General features: G+C 21.8%; 1 protein-coding gene across 4 annotated transcripts in view; it reads left to right on the plus strand.

Annotated features, from left to right (window-relative positions):
- LOC122510889 overlaps nt 1–21,506 on the plus strand; it is a 300,548-nt gene that overhangs the window by 256,741 nt on the left and 22,301 nt on the right. For 3 of the 4 annotated variants that reach the window (XR_006302471.1, XM_043625837.1, XM_043625835.1), the window contains exon 14: nt 14,449–14,637. The exons of the other annotated variant lie outside the window; for it this stretch is intronic. Coding sequence is in view for 2 of the 3 variants with exons in the window: in XM_043625837.1 (XP_043481772.1) it covers nt 14,449–14,637 (189 nt within the window). In the remaining variant the exon portion in view is untranslated. The remainder of the gene's footprint in view (nt 1–14,448; nt 14,638–21,506) is intronic. 4 annotated transcript variants of the gene reach the window in all.

Genomic DNA, 21,506 nt, shown 5'->3' on the forward strand with positions numbered 1-21,506 from the left:
ATTGAAAACGAGCTTCTAAAGTGGAAATGCAAATTGATTAATTTATACGAATATCATAAATATAAATCGTATAAAGGCCAACGCTCTTCTCGTCTGGACACGGAAGATTGTTGAAATTCAACTATTTATTGCCTTTCATGCGAATAAATGTTTAAAATTTAATTAGTACCTCGACCAAGTACCACTGTTGTGCCACGGATAAGGGCGCATTGTTACGTTTCGATGTTCAACAATATCCCTGCTCGGAAATTCGTTCAAACAAAAGGAGAGTATCATTTAAATTAGAATCCCATGGAATTCAATTGATAAAAGATTGTTTCATTCATTTTCTCTATATAAAAATTTCCTTTTTAATCGGAATAAATTGTTTGTATTTTATATAATTGTAAGAAAATTAAATCAAATATAAAAAAAGAAAAAATGTATCAGGGTTGTCACAGATTTTAGAAAATTTCAATTTTTAATAAATTACTCGAAAGAATTCGAATTTTTTAAATTTTCAACAAACTTCTTGTCAGAATTTCAATTATTAATCCTCTGCAAGAATTCAATTTTTTTCAAAATAATTTTAATGAAAAAACAATTCAATTATTCTCAACAAATTTTATAAATTTCTTTTGCAGAATTTCAATTAATTTAAATTCTTCGCAAGAATTGAATTATTTTTAAAAAAAATTCAATTGTTCATCAAATCTTTGATGAGGGAGAAATTACTAATTACTTTTTTAAATAAATTTTTATTTACACTTCCTATTTTTGTTTTTCGATATAAAAGATTTCTGTCAAGTTTTTTTTTTTATTTTCACGGTTTACGGTGAATAAAAAAATATTCAGTTTAATAACATTCTTCGATTAAAATCGTACTTTCCAGGTCGAAAGATATCGACTATTCATTGTATTATCGTAACTCTTCGGTTATTTTACCTTCTTCTCTTTTTCCCAATACTACTCTCATAAAAGTCTGAATTATCCTCAAGGAGACCAATATTCTCCTTTTATGCGATTATTTCATTTTCCAAATAAAATTCCCTCGCAGTTTATTGTACATGGAAATTTTCTAAAGAATAATGAAACTGAATGATTTTCGTATACATGAAAAGAGAAATAAACGAAAGTCCTTAATATTTACAAAATCTCTAAATTTCAAATTAGCAAAAATGTTTACAATTCTATTCACTAATTAAAATTAGTAAAAAAAAATTTACTAATTCAAATTTAGAGAGTAAGATGCAAGTTGTCAGTTTATTAATTAAACTTTGTTCGGATCAAATAAATTTTGTTAGTGAACAAAAAATTAGTGCTTGGTTTATTTGGATCAAGTCAAACTTTAAGTGAAAAAAAAATTATAATTTATTTAATTTGGCCAAAATAAATTTTTTTAGTGAAAAAAAAATTTATAAATTGACATAATTTGTTTGGATCAAATAAATTTTTTTTTTAAGGTAAAAGTAGAAGAGTTGTAAGAAAATAAAAAATCGAAGGGAAAAATGTCATTTCTAAAATAAGGGAACTTTAGATAATAAAATTTTTCGAGACACTTTTTTGTTATTTCAATGGGAAGGAAGCAAGCAATCTGGAGGTAAATTTTTTTGTCAACGTTCCATATTTTGAGAAAATCCAAATTCCCACTCGTCCTGAATGTTATCCTTTCGATGAAATAAAGTCACGTTCGAGTTTCTCGTTCGTGCTAACCTCTTATGAATCTTATCACGTTCTCCATCTCGCTCTTATCGCTCGATTATGAAAACGGTCGGAACATCCGGAATGATCGGAAATTCGAATCTCTAAACTGTAAGGGATAAGACATCAGGTGAAGCCTTGGACACATATCGAAAACTATTTTTTGTTTTTTTGAACATTTTCTCTTATTTTAATCATTCGAAAAATAAATCCAAATTGTCCAATTGTCAATTATTTCCAAAAGTAATAAAAAATTCTTCGCAGAAATTTAATTATGTTCAAAAAATTTCCGAAGATTCAATTCTTTTCAAAAATGTTAATAAAATACTTGGCAAAATTTCAATTATTTTCATAAATAATAAAATTCTTTGCAAAAATTCAATTATTTTCAAAAATAACAAAATTTTTCCCAGAAATTCAATTATTTTCAAAAAATAACAAACTTTGTCGCAGAAATTTAACCATTTTCAATAATTTTCAAAAAAATTCTTCGCAGATATTCAATTATTATTGAAAAATATAATACAATTCTTGGCGAGAATTCAATTATCATTATAAATAACAAAATTCTTTGCAAAAATACAATTATTTTCAAAAATAACAAAAATTTTAGCAGGAATTTTCAATTTTCAAAAATAACAAAATTCGTCCCAGAAATTCAATTATTTTTAAAACTTTCAAACAAAATTCTTGAAAAGAGTTCAATTATCTTTTCATAAATAACATAATGCTTCTCAAAAATTCAATTCCATTAAAAAATAACAACATTTTTAGCAGGAATTCAAATTCCTAAAATTTTCATAAAAATTCTTCGCAATAATTCAATATTATTTTCAAAATTTTTAATAAACTTCTTGGCGAAAATTCAATTATCTTTATAAATAAGAGAATTTTTCAGAAGAATGCAATTATTTTTAGAAATAATAAAACTTATCGCAGAATTTCAATTATTTTTAATACAATTTTAATTGAATTCCTCGTCCAAAGAATTCAAGTATTTAAAATTTTATTTATAAAATTCTTTATGAGCTTTCAATTTTGAGAAACATCCAATTATTCAATAAATTATTTCATTTTTCTATTTTAATAATTAAATTCTCGTAGAATTTTTACATAAAAATTGATTTAAAAATAAATTTCAGTTAAAAATTCAAATAATATTTGAATATTAAAATATAAATTTAATTTTGAGAAACATCCAATTATTCAATAAATTATTTCATTTTTGTATTTTAATAATTAAATTCTCGTAGAATTTTTAAATAAAAATTGATTTAAAAATAAATTTCAGTTAAAAATTCAAATAATATTTGAATATTAAAATATAAATTTAATTTTACTAAATTAAAAGTTTAAATATAAAAAAATTATTTCAGATTTTTAGAAATTTTTGAATTTTGAAAACGTTTCAAATTAAAATATTTGAAAATCTGACTTATTCATCTATTAAAAAACAATTTTTTTGTCAAAATTCAATTATTTTCAAAAATATCAATATTTTTAACAATAATTTAATTATTTTCAAAAATTTTAGTAAAATTCTTGAGAAAATTTCAATTACTTTTAAAAATATTCGCAATTCAATAATTTTCAATATCCACTATTTTCATAAAGTTTCCCAGAAGATTTTCAATTATTTTGAAAAATAACAAAATTTTTTCACTGGAATTTAATTATTTCAAATTTTTTTTCAAAAGTTATTCGAAAAATGTATTTATTCTCAAAAATTTTATTGAAATTCCATCGAAAGAATTCAATTATTATTAAAGAAAAATCTGATAAAATTTGTTCTAAGAATTCAATTATTCAATAAATTATTTATTTTTGTATTTGAATAATTCAATTCTCGTCGATTCTTTTTAAATAAAAATTGATCTAAATATGACTTTTAGTTAACATTTTTTATAATTAAATAATGAATATTGCCAAGAATTCATTTATTCTTATAAATAACAAAGTTCTTCAACGAATTTTTAAATTATTTTTAAAGAATTTAATAAAATTCTTTGAAATATTTCAAGAATTTTTAATTTATAATTATTTTAACAAAATTCTTTACAGTAATTGAAATTATTTTCAAAAATTTCCGTAAAATTCTTGAGAAAATTTCAATTACTTTTAAAAATGTTCGCAATTCAATAATTTTCAATATTCACTATTTTCATTAAATATCCCAGAAGATTTTTAATTATTTTGAAAAATAATAAATTTTTTCACTGGAATTTAATTATTTCAAATTTTTTAAAAAAGCTTTGCAATTTTTGGAAATAATTGAATTTCGAAAAGATTTAAAATTAAAATCTATGAAAATTTCAGAATTTTTAATTTTAAATTAAAATAGTACCAAATAGTAAAGAAAAGTAGTAAATAGTAGGTGTTAGTGGATTACGAAGTCTGTCCCTATTTTATGAAGAGGAAAATTAAAAACAATTTTGTTTTTAATCTGTAGTAGAAAGGAAAGTAAAATTCGACAGTTATTAAGTATATAATGGTAGAATTGGGTCTTTAGTGGGAAAAAAAAGTTGAGGTGAGGAAGTTCTGCAGCCAATTGGCAACAGCCTTGATCCTAAGAGCTCAAAGGGTTTCGACCCTGAGACTGGTTTCTGCTCCATTGCCGGCTTCTTGTTTCTTAGTTCCCTAACCCAAAATTAAACACTTGTTTCAAATCCCCGCACAAATTTTTGCCTAAATTTAAATTTACCAAAAAGTAGCCAAAACTTATTAGACTAAAGAAATTTTCTATTTTCAAAAATTCTCCTAACAGATTTTAAAGAACTTTTCGAAAATTCTTACTCTTAATTTTAAAAAAATCGAATTCGATGGTAATTCCTAATAAAAATGGGGCGTTGCTCAAACCTTGAAGGCAGAATTTCTTAAAATCTAAAATGAAGAATCAATAATTCAAAAATGAATAAAGAAAGAACGAGAGGGAGCACAGCGCCATATTGGAAAAGTTTTTTTTTTCCTTTTTTCGTTTGGTTATTAAAATCAACGTGCTCCCTTTCGCAAACGAAGGAACTGGCGAGAAGAAGGGAAAAAACTTTTTAATTCCACGTTCACTCTGACAGGGAGGAAGGAACTGAACTCCTGATACCGGAACCTGCTGCCATTAAAACTTGTCGATAGAGCGACTTTCTTAACTCGGTGGAGATTTGGAAGGATTGGTTGACGTTCCACTGATATCAGATTTTTATTGGTCATTTTCCTCGACTCTCTTTCAATTTTTTTTTTTTTTTTTTTTTTCTTTTTTTACACATAGTGAAAAGAGTTATTATCGATAAAATTTCATTAATCGACAGTAAAAAGGAACTATTTTATGATGAGAAACGAAATGAAGAATGGGGATTAGAAAATATATCTATAACGAGAAGCCTTTAACAGAACTTGAAATAGATAACTGTAAGAAAAGAAAATTACATTTTTCCGAAATCAGTTTTTCAAAATAGAAAAAAATTGAAAATAGTAATAAAAAAATCAAAGAGTTTTTTTTAATTATTATTGGAAAAATGGACAATAAAGTCAAAGCAATGAAAGAAGGGGAGCAATGAAATGGTTAATAGAAGCAGAAAATGGCAATTGAAAATGACGAGTAAATAAGATTATAAAAAAGGAAGATTAAGAGATAAAATAAACAAGTGCTCATAAGAAATGAGAAGCTTAATAATGCTGACGAGGTAAAAAATGTCAATAAAGAATAATGTCTTTTTGGAAAAAACAGAGACGAGAAAAGGAATTCAAAATTTAATAAAGCTGATAAAATAAATAACTTTCTCTGTGAGAAAAGTTTAAAAGGAGGAAATGAAAAATGGACTAAATAAATAAAATAACTAATAACTGATGTTGACAACATTTATCGTCAACGAATTTTATAATAAAATCAAGACTAAAAAATTAATTTAGACTTTTGTAACATACATTATTTTTGAAAGCTAATTTTTTTGAAAATGTTTGATTTTCAAACATTTCAAGTAAACTTAATTTTCATTGAATCAAAATTCAATAAAAATTAAATTTAATTTCTGGTTGGGTACTTTTTTTGAAATAGAATTAATAATAATTGAAATAGAGAAAATTTTTTTTTAGTGATGTGCTTAAAAATTCGAGTTTGTCTTGAGAGAGGAATTAAAAACTGTTTGTTACACTGGCAATAAAAGTTTAAGTAATTTGGACTTTTATATATATAATTTGAGTGAAGAAAAAGGAAAAAAGGGTTTTAAAAAAAAATCGTAAAACGTTCAGTGGCGTTATCAAAGATTTCATGTGGGTGCCATTATTCTCGTAGTGCGTCTCGTTTACGATTGTGCACAGCGATACAAGTACCTCGTAAGGTAAGACAACGAGTTCTTGACTCTTTTCTTGGTTCTTCAGACGACAGTTTATAAAACTTGCGGGAAAATGGCTTTTTCTTTCTACTGTTTTCTATATATATATTTACATCCAGAATTTAATGCACATTAATAGCAACACTTGTTATTGCGCACTTTTTTTCAGAACAATGCACAATTTACTTTTTTTGCTGGTATTTTCAATTTGGAATTTGTTGGCACCTCTCTTTTCAAAATTTTATTACTAAGTCTAAAAAAAAGTAGACTTCTTCAAAAATGTATATTTTACTTTTTTTCCAAATAATAATTTCAATTATTTATTTATTTTGAATGAGGAATTCAATTATTTTCAAAAAAAAATTGCTCGATGGCATTTAATTATTCTTAGAATTTTGGATAAATATACAGAATTTCAAGTATTTTTAATTCTTTGGAAGAATTCAATTATTTTCAAATAATATTTTTATGGAAGGCATTCAATTATTCTTAAAAATTTTCCATAAACTTTTCTTGACAGAATTTCAATTATTTTAAAACTCTTTGCAAACATTCAATTATTTTCAAATAAAATTTGTGTAAAAAATTCAAGTATTCTTCAAATATTCATAAATTTCAAGAAAAAAAAAAGAATTTAAGAAGAATTTAATTATTTTTAATAAAATTTTAATAAAATAATAAGAATTGAATTTTGGAGAAATTCTCAAAATTATAGTGACAAATTCAATTATTTTCAGGAATTTTGATAAAAATTCTAGCGAAATTCAATTACTTTTTATTAATTTCTCATCGAAATTTCATTGTCTTCGAAAATATTTTATTAATTCTGGTTAAGAATTCAATTATCTTTATAAATCGACAAAATTTCTCATCAAAATCCAATTATTTTTAAACATTTTATAAAAAAATTTGGAGAAATTTCAATTATTTTTATAATTAAAAAAAAAATTCTCTGGAAAATTCAATTATTTTCATAAATAACAATATTCATCACAACAATTCAATTATTTTCGAAAATAATAAAATTCTTCGCAGAAATGCAATTATTTTAAAAAATATTTTTAAAATTCTGCCGAAGAATTCATTTATCTTTATAAATTGCAAAATTCTTCGCTAAAATTCAATTATTTTCAAAAATTTGAATAAAATTATTGCCATAAATTCAATTATCTTTAAAAATAAAAAAATTCTTTGCCATAATTCAATTATTTTCATAAATTTTAATGAAATTCTTCGAATCAATTCAATTATTTATAAAAATGTTAACAAGCTTCGACGTAAGATTGTTAATTTTTATCTTTTCAAAAATGTTTTAAAATCCTTTTGAGGAATTCAATTATTTTGCTATACAATTTCAAAAAAATTTTGTTGATAAAATTCAATTTTATAGAATTTTAAAAAATAATTGAAATGCTTTAAAAGAATTGAAAAACTGATGGATTAAAAATAATTGAATTCCTATGAAAATAAAATAAATAAATTTAATTATTTCTAAAAATATCAATTTTTAGCATTAATTCAATTATTATAAAAAAATTTCATAAAAGTCTTAGCAGAAATTCAATTATTTTTAAAAATTTTATTAATATTCTGACAAGAATTCAATTATCATTATAAATAACAAAACTCTACACAGAAATACAATTATTTTTGAAAATTTCATGAAATTCTTTACTAAAATTCAATTATTTTTGAAAACTTTTATAAAATTCTTCGCAATAAATTCAATTATTTTCAAAAATTAAAATTAATTTTTTGTCAGGAATTCAATTATCTTTATAAATTATAAAACCCTTCTGAGAAATTCAATTATTTTCTAAAACTAATTAAATTCTACGCAGAAATTCAATTATTTTCTAAAACTTTAATTCAATTCTATGCAGAAATTCAATTATTTTCAAAAATGTCAATGAAATTCTTCGAATCAATTCAATTATTTATAAAAATGTTTACAAACTTCGACGTAAGAATTCAATTATTCCCAAAAATGTTTTTAAATCCTTCTGAGGAATTCAATTATTTTTCTACACAATTTCAAAAAAATTTTGTTGATAAAATTCAATTATTTTTAAACTCTTTAATAAAATTCCTTGAAAGAATTCAATGATTTGTGAAAATTTCGTTAAAAATCGTTGATTAAAATTTAATTATTTTCATCAACTTTTTTAATAAAATTCTTCGAAACAATTCAATTATTTACAAAAATGTTAATAAACTTTGACTTAAGAATTGAATTATTCCCCAAAATTATAAAAATTCTTCTGAGGAATTTAGTTATTTTTCTTATATAATTTCAAAAAAAAATTCTTGACAAATGTCAATTACTATTGGAAATTTAATTAAAATTCATCGAAAGAATTCAATTATTTAAAAATTTGTTGACAAAATTCTTTATGAGAATTGAAAAACATTAAATTATTAATATTTAAACATTAAATAATTAATATTTAAATAATTGAATTCTCGTAGAATTTTGTAATAAAAATTGGTTTAAGGTATTTGTCGCGCGACTGGTCACTGTCAAAAGTTTGTATCCGTTGACTGTACTTATGAAACGATTATGAATGCGAGTTTCCGAAAAACTTTTGCCGACGTACAGTTTGACACACAGATGTTCTCAAAGTATATTCATAACCTCTCGCATGCAAAAACGATCGTGGCAACGTCGCAAGTTTGGCGTATGGCCGTCTTTAAAATTTCGCGCCAAAAGTAGCAGACAAGCTGTAGTATTTAACAAGCGCTATTGCCACGTTTACGAATTCACCTGTCATTTACAGTAATTGTTAAAATAATTTTTCAAGTTTGATGTTAAATATCTTTTAAACAAGACGGTGAAAAATTTTCATTTTTTTTATAAAAGTTCATTTTGGTTCAATAAATAAAACTTTAGTTTTTCTAAAAAATCTGTCGATTAGTATTAGTGCAAAAATTAAAAATCTGTGGTTTTCATATGGTTTTCCTATACCGTACATGTTAAAAATCGAAACTTTGATTTCATTTTTTGAGACTTAAAGACGGTCAATTTTATTTTAATAGGCCTTATTTTGTAGATAAATATCCAAAGAATAATTATGTGAAATTTAAAAAAATTCTGTCGAAAACGAATTTACGCGACAAATACCTTAAAAATGAATTTCAATTACAACATTTTAGATAGTAATTGAATCAGAAATTCAATTATTTTCAAAGATTTTAAAAGAATTTTCCGCAAAATTCAATTACTTTCAAAACTAAGAAAAATTCTTCAGAAGAATTCAATTCTTTTCAATATCAATAAAATTCTACGCAATAATTTAATTATTTTCAAAAGTGTTAATAAAATTTCTTTAAAAAATTCAATTATTTTGAAAATATTTAATAAACTTCTTGCCAAGAATTCATTCATTGAATAACAAAATTCTTTTTAGAAATTCAATTATTTTCACAGATTTTAACAGAATTTTTGGCAAAATTCAATTATTTAAAAATTTTTTTTATTTTTTTTTTTTTTTTGCAGAAATTTAATTATTTTCAAAAGTTTTTTTTTAGTTTCATTGTTTTAATATAAAATAATGATTTTGTCGTCTTTAATTATTATAAAACATGAAAAAATCGAAGACTCGGAGTTATCGATTTTATCGTGTTTTATAAATAATATTCTTAATAAATTGTTGAATTTCAAAAAGACTTGAATTCGAACAGTTTGTTGAGTATCTAATAATTTTTTTCGAGTATGATTCAGAATATTTTTTTAAGGGAACAAATAAAAATATTTGTCTGAAAATCAGGAAAAAGTCAAGAGGTGATAAAAAATTAATTTTTTGAGGCAAAGAAAATACCATGTATCGCTTATTAAAAAAAAAAAAAAAAAAAAAAAAAAAGAAGAAGGATTAAGCAGTTTCGAAAAGTGATAAATGGGGGCAATTTGAAATGCTTGCCGTGCGCGGGAAAGATCTGAGGTTTTAAATTGTGGTCTTTGAGAGACAACGGTTTGAATTGCGGTATATTTTGTTGCGTATCATGTGGAATGCAGTGAGAAGAAAAGAGAAAAACGAAACGTCCCATGCGCAATTCTCGAGAGTAAGACAAAAGAGGAAGGAAGAAGAAGAAGAAAGAGAAAGAGAAAGAAAAGTCGAGGTCCAGGGTCGAAGCCGCGACATCATGGTTAGTACTGGTCAGCGAGTAGAGGGCATCATGCCAGAAGTTGAAGAAGGACTTCCCAGGAACGTAAACTTTCCTCTCAAAACAATTCCGCCTCAAATTCGATCTTATTTTTTCAAAAAAAAAAAAAAAATCTTCTTCATAAATATTATTTCCCTTATAACGACGAGAGAGAGAGAAAGAATTTTTTTTTCCTCTCTCAGCAAGGAAAATACAGACTACGAAAAAAAAGAGAAGAGAAAATCCAGAGAGAAGAAAATTGAAAAAGAAAATTACAAAAATAAAATAATACAAAGAAGATGAAATAAGATAAAATGAAATAAAATAAAATGAAATTGGAAATAAAATAAGAGTGGAAACAGAAGGCAACACGGAAAGATAAGAATAGAGTAATTAACTCGATTTGAAGGAAACAAAAAAAGGAACAAAGTATAGAAAGTCAGGGAGAAATAGCAGATGTTGAAAGTAAAGTTTTTGTTTCGTTTCGTTTCAATGAAAATGGCAAAAAAAAAAAAAAAAATTTCCAAGTATTTATATCCATTTTGAATGATTCCTTCGACAGATGGAGAAAAATCACTTGACGAAATGGAAAGAAGGCTTTTTGTCGTAATCATGATTTGTCAGACGAAGGGCAATCGTCTTCCTATTGCGTGAATTCGCGAGTCTTCTTTAGGGTGAAGACTCCATCTTTAGGGTTGAGAATAGGGGTTTGGGTGTACGATAAGGAGTTGTCTTTTGTTGAAAGCTTCCCGAGAGATTCACCCGCTTGTCATCCACATCTGTCGGGTTACAAGCACTTTAATATAACTTCAAATATGTAAGAAGCTCAGAGTGGGAACTCTCTCATTCAACAATTTTCTTATTCACCGGAAATTGAGATTTTAATTGTTATTGCTCTGTATTGATGACTAACACTGAGATAAAAATGCTATCGAATTGATGACATATTTATTTGGTATAGCAATTCAATAAAATTTCTCGAAAGAATACAATTATTATCAAAACTTTTAAATTAAGTTCTTGCAAAAAATTCAATTATAATATTGTAAATAACAAAATTCTTTGCAGAAATTCAATTATTTTCAAAAATCTTCATAAAATTCTAAAATTCTTCGCCGAAATTCAATTATTTTCAAAATTTTCATAAAATTCTAAAATTCTTCGCCGAAATTCAATTATTTTCAAAATTTTCATAAAATTCTAAAATTCTTCTCCGAAATTCAATTATTTTCAAAATTTTCATAAAATTCTAAAATTCTTCGCAGAAATTCAATTATTTTCAAAATTTTCATAAAATTCTAAAATTCTTTGCAGAAATTCAATTATTTTCAAAAATTTTCATAAAATTCTAAAATTCTTTGCAGAAATTCAATTATTTTCAAAAATTTTCATAAAATTCTAAAATTCTTTGCAGAAATTCAATTATTTTCAAAAATCTTCATAAAATTCTAAAATTCTTCGCAGAAATTCAATTATTTTCAAAATTTTCAAATAAAGATTTTGTCAAGAATTCAATTATCTTTATTAATAACAAAACTCTCAAAAAATTGAATTATTTTCCAAAAAATTGAAAATTTTCATCCTGAATTCAATTATTTACAAAAATTTCATAAAACTTTTTTCAGAAATTGATGAAATTCAAGTATTTTCAAAATTTTCAAATAAAGTTCTTGTCAAGAATTCAATTATCTTTATAAATATTAGAATTCTCCACATAAATTCAATTATTTTCAAAAATAACAAATAAAGTTTTTGTCAAGAATTCAATTATCTTCATTAGTAACAAAACACTTCAAAAATTTAATTATTTTCCAAAAAATTGAAAATTTTCATCTTTAATTCAATTATTTACAAAAATTTCATAAAATTCTTTTCAGAAATTGATAAAATTTAATTATTCTGAAAACTTTTAATAAACTTCTTGTCTAGAATTTAATTATTTTGATAAATAATAAACATATTCACGGAAAATCAATTATTTTTAAAAAATTTTCATAAAATTTTACCCAAAAATTCAATTATTTTCAAAATTTTCAAATAAAGTTCTTGTCAAGAATTCAATTATCATTATAAATAACATAACTCTCAAAAAATTAAATTATTTTCCAAAAGAAGAAAATTTTTATCCTAAATTCAATTATTTCCAAAAATTTCATAAAATTCTTCGCAGAAATTCAATTATTTTCAAAAATATTCATAAAATTCTAAAATTCTTCGCAGAAATTCAATGATTTTCAAAACTTTTTATGTAATTTTCTTGGCAAGAATTCAATTATCTTCATAAATAACAGAATTCTCTCCAAAAAATCAATTATTTTACAAAAAAAAATTTTTTTTTCATTCTGAATTCAATTATTTAGTAAATTTTCAAAAAATTCTAAAATTTTTCGCAGAAATTCAATTATTTTCAAAACTTTTAAATTTAAAAGTTATATATTTATATATTTCTTGGCAAGATTTTAATTATTTTCATAAATAACAGAATTCTCTCAAAAAATCAATTATTTTACAAAAAAAAAAATTCATTCTGAATTCAATTATTTACAAAAATTTTATAAAATTCTTTTCAGAAATTGATAAAATTCAATTATTTTCAAGACTTTTAATAAACTTCTTGTCTAGAATTTAATTATTTTATGAATAACAAAAATATTCACAAAAACTCAATTATTTAAAAATATTTTCATAAAATTTTTCCTAAAAATTCAATTATTTTCCAAAAAATGAACAAATTCATCCTAAATTCAATATTATTTCCAAAAATTTCATAAAACTCTTTTCAGAAATTGATGAAATTCAATTATTCTCAAAATTTTCAATAAACTTCTTGGCTAGAATTTAATTCTCTTTATAAATAACAGAATTATTCCCAAAAATTTAATTTTTTTTTAAGAATAACAAAATTTTTGGCGGGAGTTCAAATTTTTTAAAAAAAAATTTCATAAAATTCTTTACAGAAATTCAATTATTTTTATAAATAATAAAACTCATCGTAGGATTTAAATTATTTTTATTTTTCAATTTTTATGAAATTCTTCTCAAAAATTAAAATATTTTTATAAATAATAAAATTCTACAAAGAAATTAAATTATTTTCATATAAATAATATAAAATGTATCGGTAGAATTCAATTATTTTCAATACAATTTTAATAAAAATTTCACGAAAGAATAAAATTATTTTTAAAAAATATTATTTAAATTTAATTATTTTCAACAATTCTCTGTTAAAAAATTCTTTTGAAACAATTCAATTATTTTTATAAATTGTAAAATTCTTGGCAAGAATTCAATTGTTTTTGTAAATAATAAAATTCTTCTGAGAAATTCAATTATTTTCAGATACAATTTTAATAAAATTTTTAGGAAAATGTTGATAAAATTTTTCAAATGAATTCAATTATTTTCAAATTTTTTTAATAAATACTTTACAAGAATTCAATTATTTTCAGTAAATCACCAATTTAATTATTTCTGAAAATAATTGGATTCTTGAATAGAATTTTATTAAAACTTTTTTTTAAATAATTGAATCGCTGCGTAAAAATTATATTTAAAATAATTGAATTCCAGCGAAAATTTTATAATTTTTAAAAATAAAAATTCCAATTGAATTTCTCAATTGGATTTTGTAACAAGTTTTTTTTAAATAATTGAACTCGTGTGAAAAAAAAAATTATTTTTTAAAAATAAAATTGAATTTTCTCGGAGGAAAAAAAATCTTTTACAAGATTTTTAAAAATAATTGAAATTTTTCAAAAAATCAATTAAAATTTGTATTGAAAATAAGTAAAATCCTGATAAGAATTTTATTATTTATATTAAAAATAATTGAATTTTTTACGAAGATTTTCATTATTTATAAATTGACTAAAGAATTGACAATTACTTGGAAATAATTGTCAATAATATTGCTTCAAAAAAAAAATTGAATTCAATAGCATTGTTGCTATTGAGCCAACATTTTTTTTTCTTACTGTAATACCAAAATCCAAGCCAAACGATATGATGCGAATTATTTTTCCGCTTTACAGCCACAGTTTTTCTGAGGATATCAAATTGAGACAAAAAAAGGAATCAAAAGTGTTGCGAAACAACACTTTTGATTTCTTTTTTTGTCTCAATTTGATATCCTTAGAAAAACTGTGAGAAAGAAAACAGATTTACTATAAAAATATATTCTAATTTATTCTAAACATTAAGTATTTGATTGTTGTGTAGTTTTTTAGTTGTTTTTTAACTAGTTTTGTTTTTTCTTTTCTTTTTCACAAAAAAAAAAAAAAAAACGAAAATTTGCATGCAACAGAACAACATAAATTCGAGACGATCCGGAAGGGGAAAATCGAGCGGAAGTGGAAGTCTAGTCCAAGTGTCGGCCGGAGAACTTTTGGGTCGAACTCATGAGGAACTGGTCCTTTTGCTCATCCAGCTACGTCGACAGAGTGCGACATTATGCAAGGCAATGGAAAATTGTCACATGGAAATCGAGGCCCAGGTCCTAAAGAATTGTCAAAAACTTTTTTATTTTTCTCTTCTGTTCTCTCCTCTTTTTTGTTTTGTGCATTCTTCATTTCTAGGGGGATTTTTATGAGTACTCATTTTTAAATACATTTCCATATCTATAGGTTGGACGCTGGGATTTTGCGCTATTGTAAAATATATTTATATATACTTGTTTTAGTGGTGGCGACTCGGGGGCTTTTGCTAAAATTTAGCTCTCGCAATCACTCTCTTTTTATCATTGTATTTATCGTATATTTTTTAATTATTATTCTTTTTTTCTTTTCACAGACTGCTTTTATTAACATTTTCTTCATTTTATACGCTAATTCGTAATTCATATAATTATCAATTGTGGATTTTTTTTTGCAATTATAATTATTATAAAAAAGTGTTCAAATATTATATATAACATTGTTTTAATATAACAAGATTATTGTTATAAAATTATAAAAGTAAATAAATAAGTAAATAAATAATAAATTAAATAAGTAAATTATTAAAGAACATAAATAATTAAAAATTATTTTATTCAAATAAATTATTAAATTATTAAATAGCATTATTTTTAGCAATAATTTTGAATACAATTATAATAATTATAGTTGATTATAACTAGGTAATTGCTATATTTATATAGTTTACTATTAATTGAAGATCTAGAGACTATAATTTAGATACAGTGGAAAAATATTTGTTTCAAGTAACTGATTAATAAATAATTAAATTAAAAAAAAAATTTTTTAATTAATTTTTCAAACAAATTTTTAAACAAATTTTTTAATTACATTTAAAAAAAAAATTTTAATTTAATTTTTAAATTAATTAGATGTTATTTTTTAGGTCAGGGATAATTTTAATAGAGTTATTCATACAGGGTTGCAGTTAAAATTTAATTTTCTCTTTTCTTCTTTCCCCTGATTTTCTCAGACAAAAATTTCACTTTTTCCCTAAATTCCAAAATATTTTTACTGTAATTTCTTCAAAATTATTTTCATCCATTCAATTCAATGATTATTTTCTAGAATTTTTAACTAAAATTCTTCTTTAAATCAATTATTTTTAATAATTTTTAAAAAAGTTGATAAAAAAAAGTTTGAGAATATTTAAATAAATTTGTTTACAACATAATTTTACGTGAAATTTCGACCATTTGAAAATTCTTCAATTAAATACATATTAAAAAAAAACCTCAATTAATTTCAAAAACAAATTGAAATAAACTTTAAAAAAAATTAATTATACAGAATTGTTAGTTAAAAGTATGAAAAATTTAGATTTTCAAAGATTTTAATTTGAAACCTTTTCAAAATTCAATTATTTCTAAAAATTAAATTTAAATACAAAAATGAATAATTTATGAAACAATTGAATGTTTCTTAAAAATGAATTCTTATAAAGAAATTGATCAAAAAAAATTTTTTAATACATAATTGAATTCTTTCGACGAATTTCAATAACATTTTTAAGATTAAATTCATTTTGCAAAAAGCTTTTTAGAAAATTTTTGAAATAATTAAATGCCAGTGAAAAAATTTATTATTTTTCAAAATAATTGAATTTTTGTGTAAAATTTTACCGACATTTTTCTATTTTTTTAAATAATTGAATTTTTCTGAAAAAAATGTTTATAAAAATAATTGAATTCCTGGTAATAATTCTATTAAAATTTTTAAAAATATTTGAATTACTGTTGAAATAATTATAAATTATAAAAAAATTGAAATATTTCGAAGAATTTTATTAAATTAAATTTTTGACAATAATTCAATTCAAATTTTTAAAAATAATTGAACTACTATACATTAATTTTGAATTATTGCTAAAATAATTTAAATAATTGAAGTTTTTTTTGAATTTTTAAAAATAATTGAATTTCTGCGAAGAATTTAATAAAAAAATTTGAAAATAATTGAATTTTTCTAAAAGATTTTTGTTATTTTTGAAAATAATTGAATTTTGCAAAAAATCCTATTAAAATCTTTGAAAATAATTGAATTTTGCAAAAAATTCTATTAAAATCTTTGGAAATAATTGAATTTTTGGGAAAAAATTTGTTAATTATAAAGATATAATTGAATTTCTGTCATGAAGTTTGTTAAAAATTTTAAAAATAATTGTTTTCTTTAGAGAAATTTTATTAATGCTTTTGAAAATAATTGAATTAATGCAAAGAATTTTATTGATTATAAAAATAATTAAATTCTTCTGAAGAATTTCGTTGTTTTCGAAAATAATTGAATTTTGCAAAAAATTAAATTAAAATCTTTGAAAATAATTGAATTTCTAGGAAGAATTTTATTATTTATAAAGATAATTGAATTCTTGTCAAGAAGTTTATTAAAATTTTTGAAAATATTTGAATTTTTGGGAAGAATTTTGTTATTTATAATAATAATTGAATTTATAATAATAATTGAATTTTTGTCAAGAAGTTTGTTAAATATTTTGAAAATAATTGATTGTTTCAAAGACATTTTATTAATGCTTTCGAAAATAATTGAATTGTTGCGAAGAATTTTATTGATTATGAAAATAATTAAATTCTTCTGAAGAATTTTGTTGTTTTCGAAAATAATTGAATTTTGCAAAGATTCAATTAAAATCTTTGAAAATAATTTGAATTTTGCAAGAAATTCAATTAAAATCTTTGAAAATAATTGAATTTCTGGGAAGAATTTTGTTATTTTAAAAGATAATTGAATTCCTTTGAAAAATTCAACTAGTTTCAACAGATTTGGAATTAGAATTGTAACTTTTTTTAAAAATTCAATTATTTCCGAAAATTTCAATTATTTGTAAAATTCTTCAAAAATTCCCTGCGATCTGTGGCAATCCTGTTATATACACAAAAAAAAAGCGCAACAATACTTTGCGATTTCCAGAGCAAAAAAAAAAAAAATAAGAAATTAATTAATTCGGACGCGAAAAAGTTGATGAACAAACTTTTAAGACTCATAGCGCGGAAGTGTTGTCCCAAGATTCTCGAGTTTCAAGTTCCATCAAGTTTTGATATTCTTTTCTTTTTTTAAATAATATATATATATTCACCAACAAACCGCGCCTTGTTTTTCCAACGAGAATGAAAGACTTAAAATTGTATTCTTTAATTAAAATCAAAATTAAGCATTTAATTAATTAAATGAATACTAAAATTAGTAATTTTAATACTAAATATTAGTAACATTGTTATAATAAATATATAATAATAAGTACCATTGTCATAATAAATAATAATAATAATAATAATAATAATAATAAGTAACATTGTCATAATAAATAATAACAAATTAATAATATTTATACAAATTAATATTTATACACTGAAAAAAATTTTGATTCAAATAAACGATTACTTATCAAATAAATATTTACTTCAAGCAAACAATTTTTATTTCCCTCAACTAAATTGTATTTTAATTAATAATTTCAGTATTTGAAACAAATATGAATTTGAATTATTTAATTGACTTGAAAGATTATTTGATTGAAGTAAATATTTAATTGAAGTCAAATCGGTTATTTAAATAAAATTTTTTTTCAGTGTAATATTAATAATAGTAATATACTAATATTAATTTAATTGAATGATTTTAGTTTACTTTAATTAAGTTAATGACAAACGTTCCCCAAGTGTTGATAATCAATTTAATTGACTAATTTAAGAGTCAACTGTAAAAAAAAAAAATTAAATTGAACGTAACTCGAGTCTTGTTGAATTTTACTGATTATGCAGTGAGAGAGAGAGAGAGGGAGAAAGAGAGAGAAAGAGAGAGGATATGAGAAGGTAAAAAATAAAATTAAAAAAAGTAGAGTCGCATGTAGAAATGAATCTGTCCTCATAGCTCGAGTTTCTACTTGTTGCTATTTGAAAAAAGGCGGCCACTTAGGATCGGTTTTCCGAGAGCTGACATTGAGGAAAAGGCTGCTCAGTTGCCTCTGTGAGTTTGTACCATAAAGTGCATAAAGTGCATTAAGCTCGGTAAGAGTCAAGTTTTCAAAAAGCAAAGTGCTCCTGGCAGTCATTAGTTTTGACCCTATAATGACCCATTTTTAAAAAAATTTTTTTTTTAATTCTAGAATATAATTTATAAAAACCCGTCAATCACTTTCGGTCTAATTATATTAATTATCACTTCTAAAGTTTCAAGCACTCTCCACTTATTAAATTTTAATTAATTACATTTCTTCAAATGAAGAATACTCCTGAATTTTATATTTTTGAATATTCTTCTTCCTTTATTTTTCCTTTTTTCTTATAGAAATATTCTTTCATTTTCTATAATAATTTTTTAACAATTGAAACATTTATTTATTTTCCAAAAGGCGAATTTTATTTTATTTATTTTAATTTTTTATTTTTCTTATGAATATTCTTTTATTTTCTGTAGTAATTGTTTAACAATTGAAACCTTTTATTTATTTTCCAAAAGGCGAATTTTATTTTTAGTTTTTTTATAATTATTTTCATTATATTTTTTTTCATTTTTTTATTTTTTTATTTTTTTATTTTTTATAATAATTGTTTAACACTTGAAGCTTTTTATTTATTTTTAAAAAGCAAATTTTCTTTTTTTCTCTTTTATTATTTTTTGTTTTTTTATTATTTTATTTTTTTTTATTTTTTCTTATAAATATTCTTCTATTTTCTATAATAATTTTTGAAAATTGAAATGTTATTTTTATTTATTTCCTAATAAGGGAATTTTTTTCTATTTAGTTAAATAAAATTTAGTTTAAAATTTAGTTAAATAATTTAATTTAAAAAAATTTGGTTTTTAGAATTGAATTTAATTTTCGTCGAGATTGAAACACACGAGCAGGAATAATAATAAATAATTGAAAATAATCTCCAATGTCAAGGCATTAAAAATAGATTTGGAATTTTTTTTTAAGTTAGCACAAGAATTTAAAGTTGATTTTCTTTTTTTCTCTTGACCCTTGTTCATGAACTGTCAAAGCGTATAATAGTTTACGGTTGATCAGGCGTTGCTAATTCGTTCAGTTAGCTGCACAACGAAGCGTGCTAAGATGCAGCAACGATAATTGCCTAATCAACAGATATTGTACTGTTCAGGTCGAATTTGCACATTGCATGCAGCAGAAAGTGATCGATTTCTCTCAGACTGACATGCCCGTTTATTTACATCAAAAAAAATTTCACGCCATTTTATTAATATAATCAACAAAAAAAAAAAAAAAAAAAAAAAAAGATAAAAAAGAAAAAAGAGAAATTTCCACTAGAAAAATTTTTAGTCTCTGGATCTTGAATAAAACCTTTGAAAATTTTTATTTCGCTTTATTAGAGTAAAGCAAAAAAAAAAATTCATTCATTAAATTCGTTGTTGTTATTGGGAAAAATATACAAATTTTTGTCCCGTCTAAAGATAAATAAATAAATGTTTATTAATTACTTTATTTACTTTCTTTGTTTATTTTTCGTTGAATATTATTAATGTTCTTCAGAAGAATTCAATTATTTTCATAAAGAACGAAATTATTTACAAAAAATCAATTATTTCCATAAAAATCATAATTTATTGCAAGAATTCAATTATTTTCAAAAATTTTAATAAACTTTAAGACAAAAATTCAATTATTTTCATAAATAAAGAAATTCTTTACAATAATTCAATTATTTAAAAAAAAGAACAAAATTTTTACCAAAATTTAATAAACTTCTTGTCAAGAATACAATTATTTTCAAAAATAATAAACGTTTTGTCAAGAATTCAACTAATTTCAAAAATAATAAAATTCTTTGCAAAAATTCAATTATTTTCAAAAATATAATAAACTTTTTGTCAAGAATTCAATTATTTTCAAAAATAATATAATTCTTTGTAAAAATTAAATTATTTTTAAAAATTTAATAATCTTCTTGTCAAGAATTCAATTTTTTTCAAAAATAACAAAATTCTTTGCAAAAATTTAATTATTTTCAAAAATAATAAAATTGTTTGCAAAAATTTAATTATTCTCAAAAATTTAATAAACTTCCTAACAAGAATTCAATTATTTTCAAAAATAATATGATTCTGCTCATAAATTCAATTATTTTCATAGAGAATAAAATTCTTTGCAAAAATTAAATTATTTAAAAAAAAAAAAAAATTTTTAGCAAAAATTTAATAAACTTCTTGTCAAGAATTCAATTATTTTCAAAAATTTAATAAACTTTTTGTCAAGAATTCAATTATTTTTTAAAATAACAAAATTCTTCGCATAAATTCAATTATTAAAAAAAAAAAAAAATTTTTAAGAGAAATTCAATTATTTTTTTAAATTTTCATAAAATTGTTCGCAGAAATTCAATTATTTTCAAAACTTTTCATAAAATTCTTTGCAAAAATTCAATTTTTTTTCAAATTTTTAACATATACTTCAAAACAATTCAATTTTTTTAAATAGTAAAATTATTTGCTTAAATTTAATTATTTTCAAAATAACTAATTTTTTATAGGAATACAATTATTTTTTTAAATTTTCATAAAATTATTAGAAGAAATGCAATTATTTTTAAAACTTTTCATAATATTCTTCGCAAAAATTCAATTATTTTTAAAAATTTTTAATCAATCCTTCGAAATAATTCAATTATTTTTATAAGGAGTATTTTTTTGCAAAAATTCAATTATTTTCAATAAATTAATGAAATATTTTGAATAATAATTAATAATATTCAACGAAAAGCAAAAAAAAGGAAACTAAAAATACAAAAATACAATAAGAATTAAAAAATACAAATTAAAAAATTTTAAATAAAACGAATAAAAATTTCAATTAGTTGTAAATTGAAGCTATTTTTTTAATTATTAAAACCATACGACTAACCATTTCTCCATAATTTCTCATTATTTTTCT

The sequence above is a fragment of the Leptopilina heterotoma genome, unplaced genomic scaffold, assembly GCF_015476425.1.
Source record: "Leptopilina heterotoma isolate Lh14 unplaced genomic scaffold, ASM1547642v1 Lhet_77, whole genome shotgun sequence".
NCBI classification, from domain to species: Eukaryota; Metazoa; Arthropoda; class Insecta; order Hymenoptera; family Figitidae; genus Leptopilina; species Leptopilina heterotoma.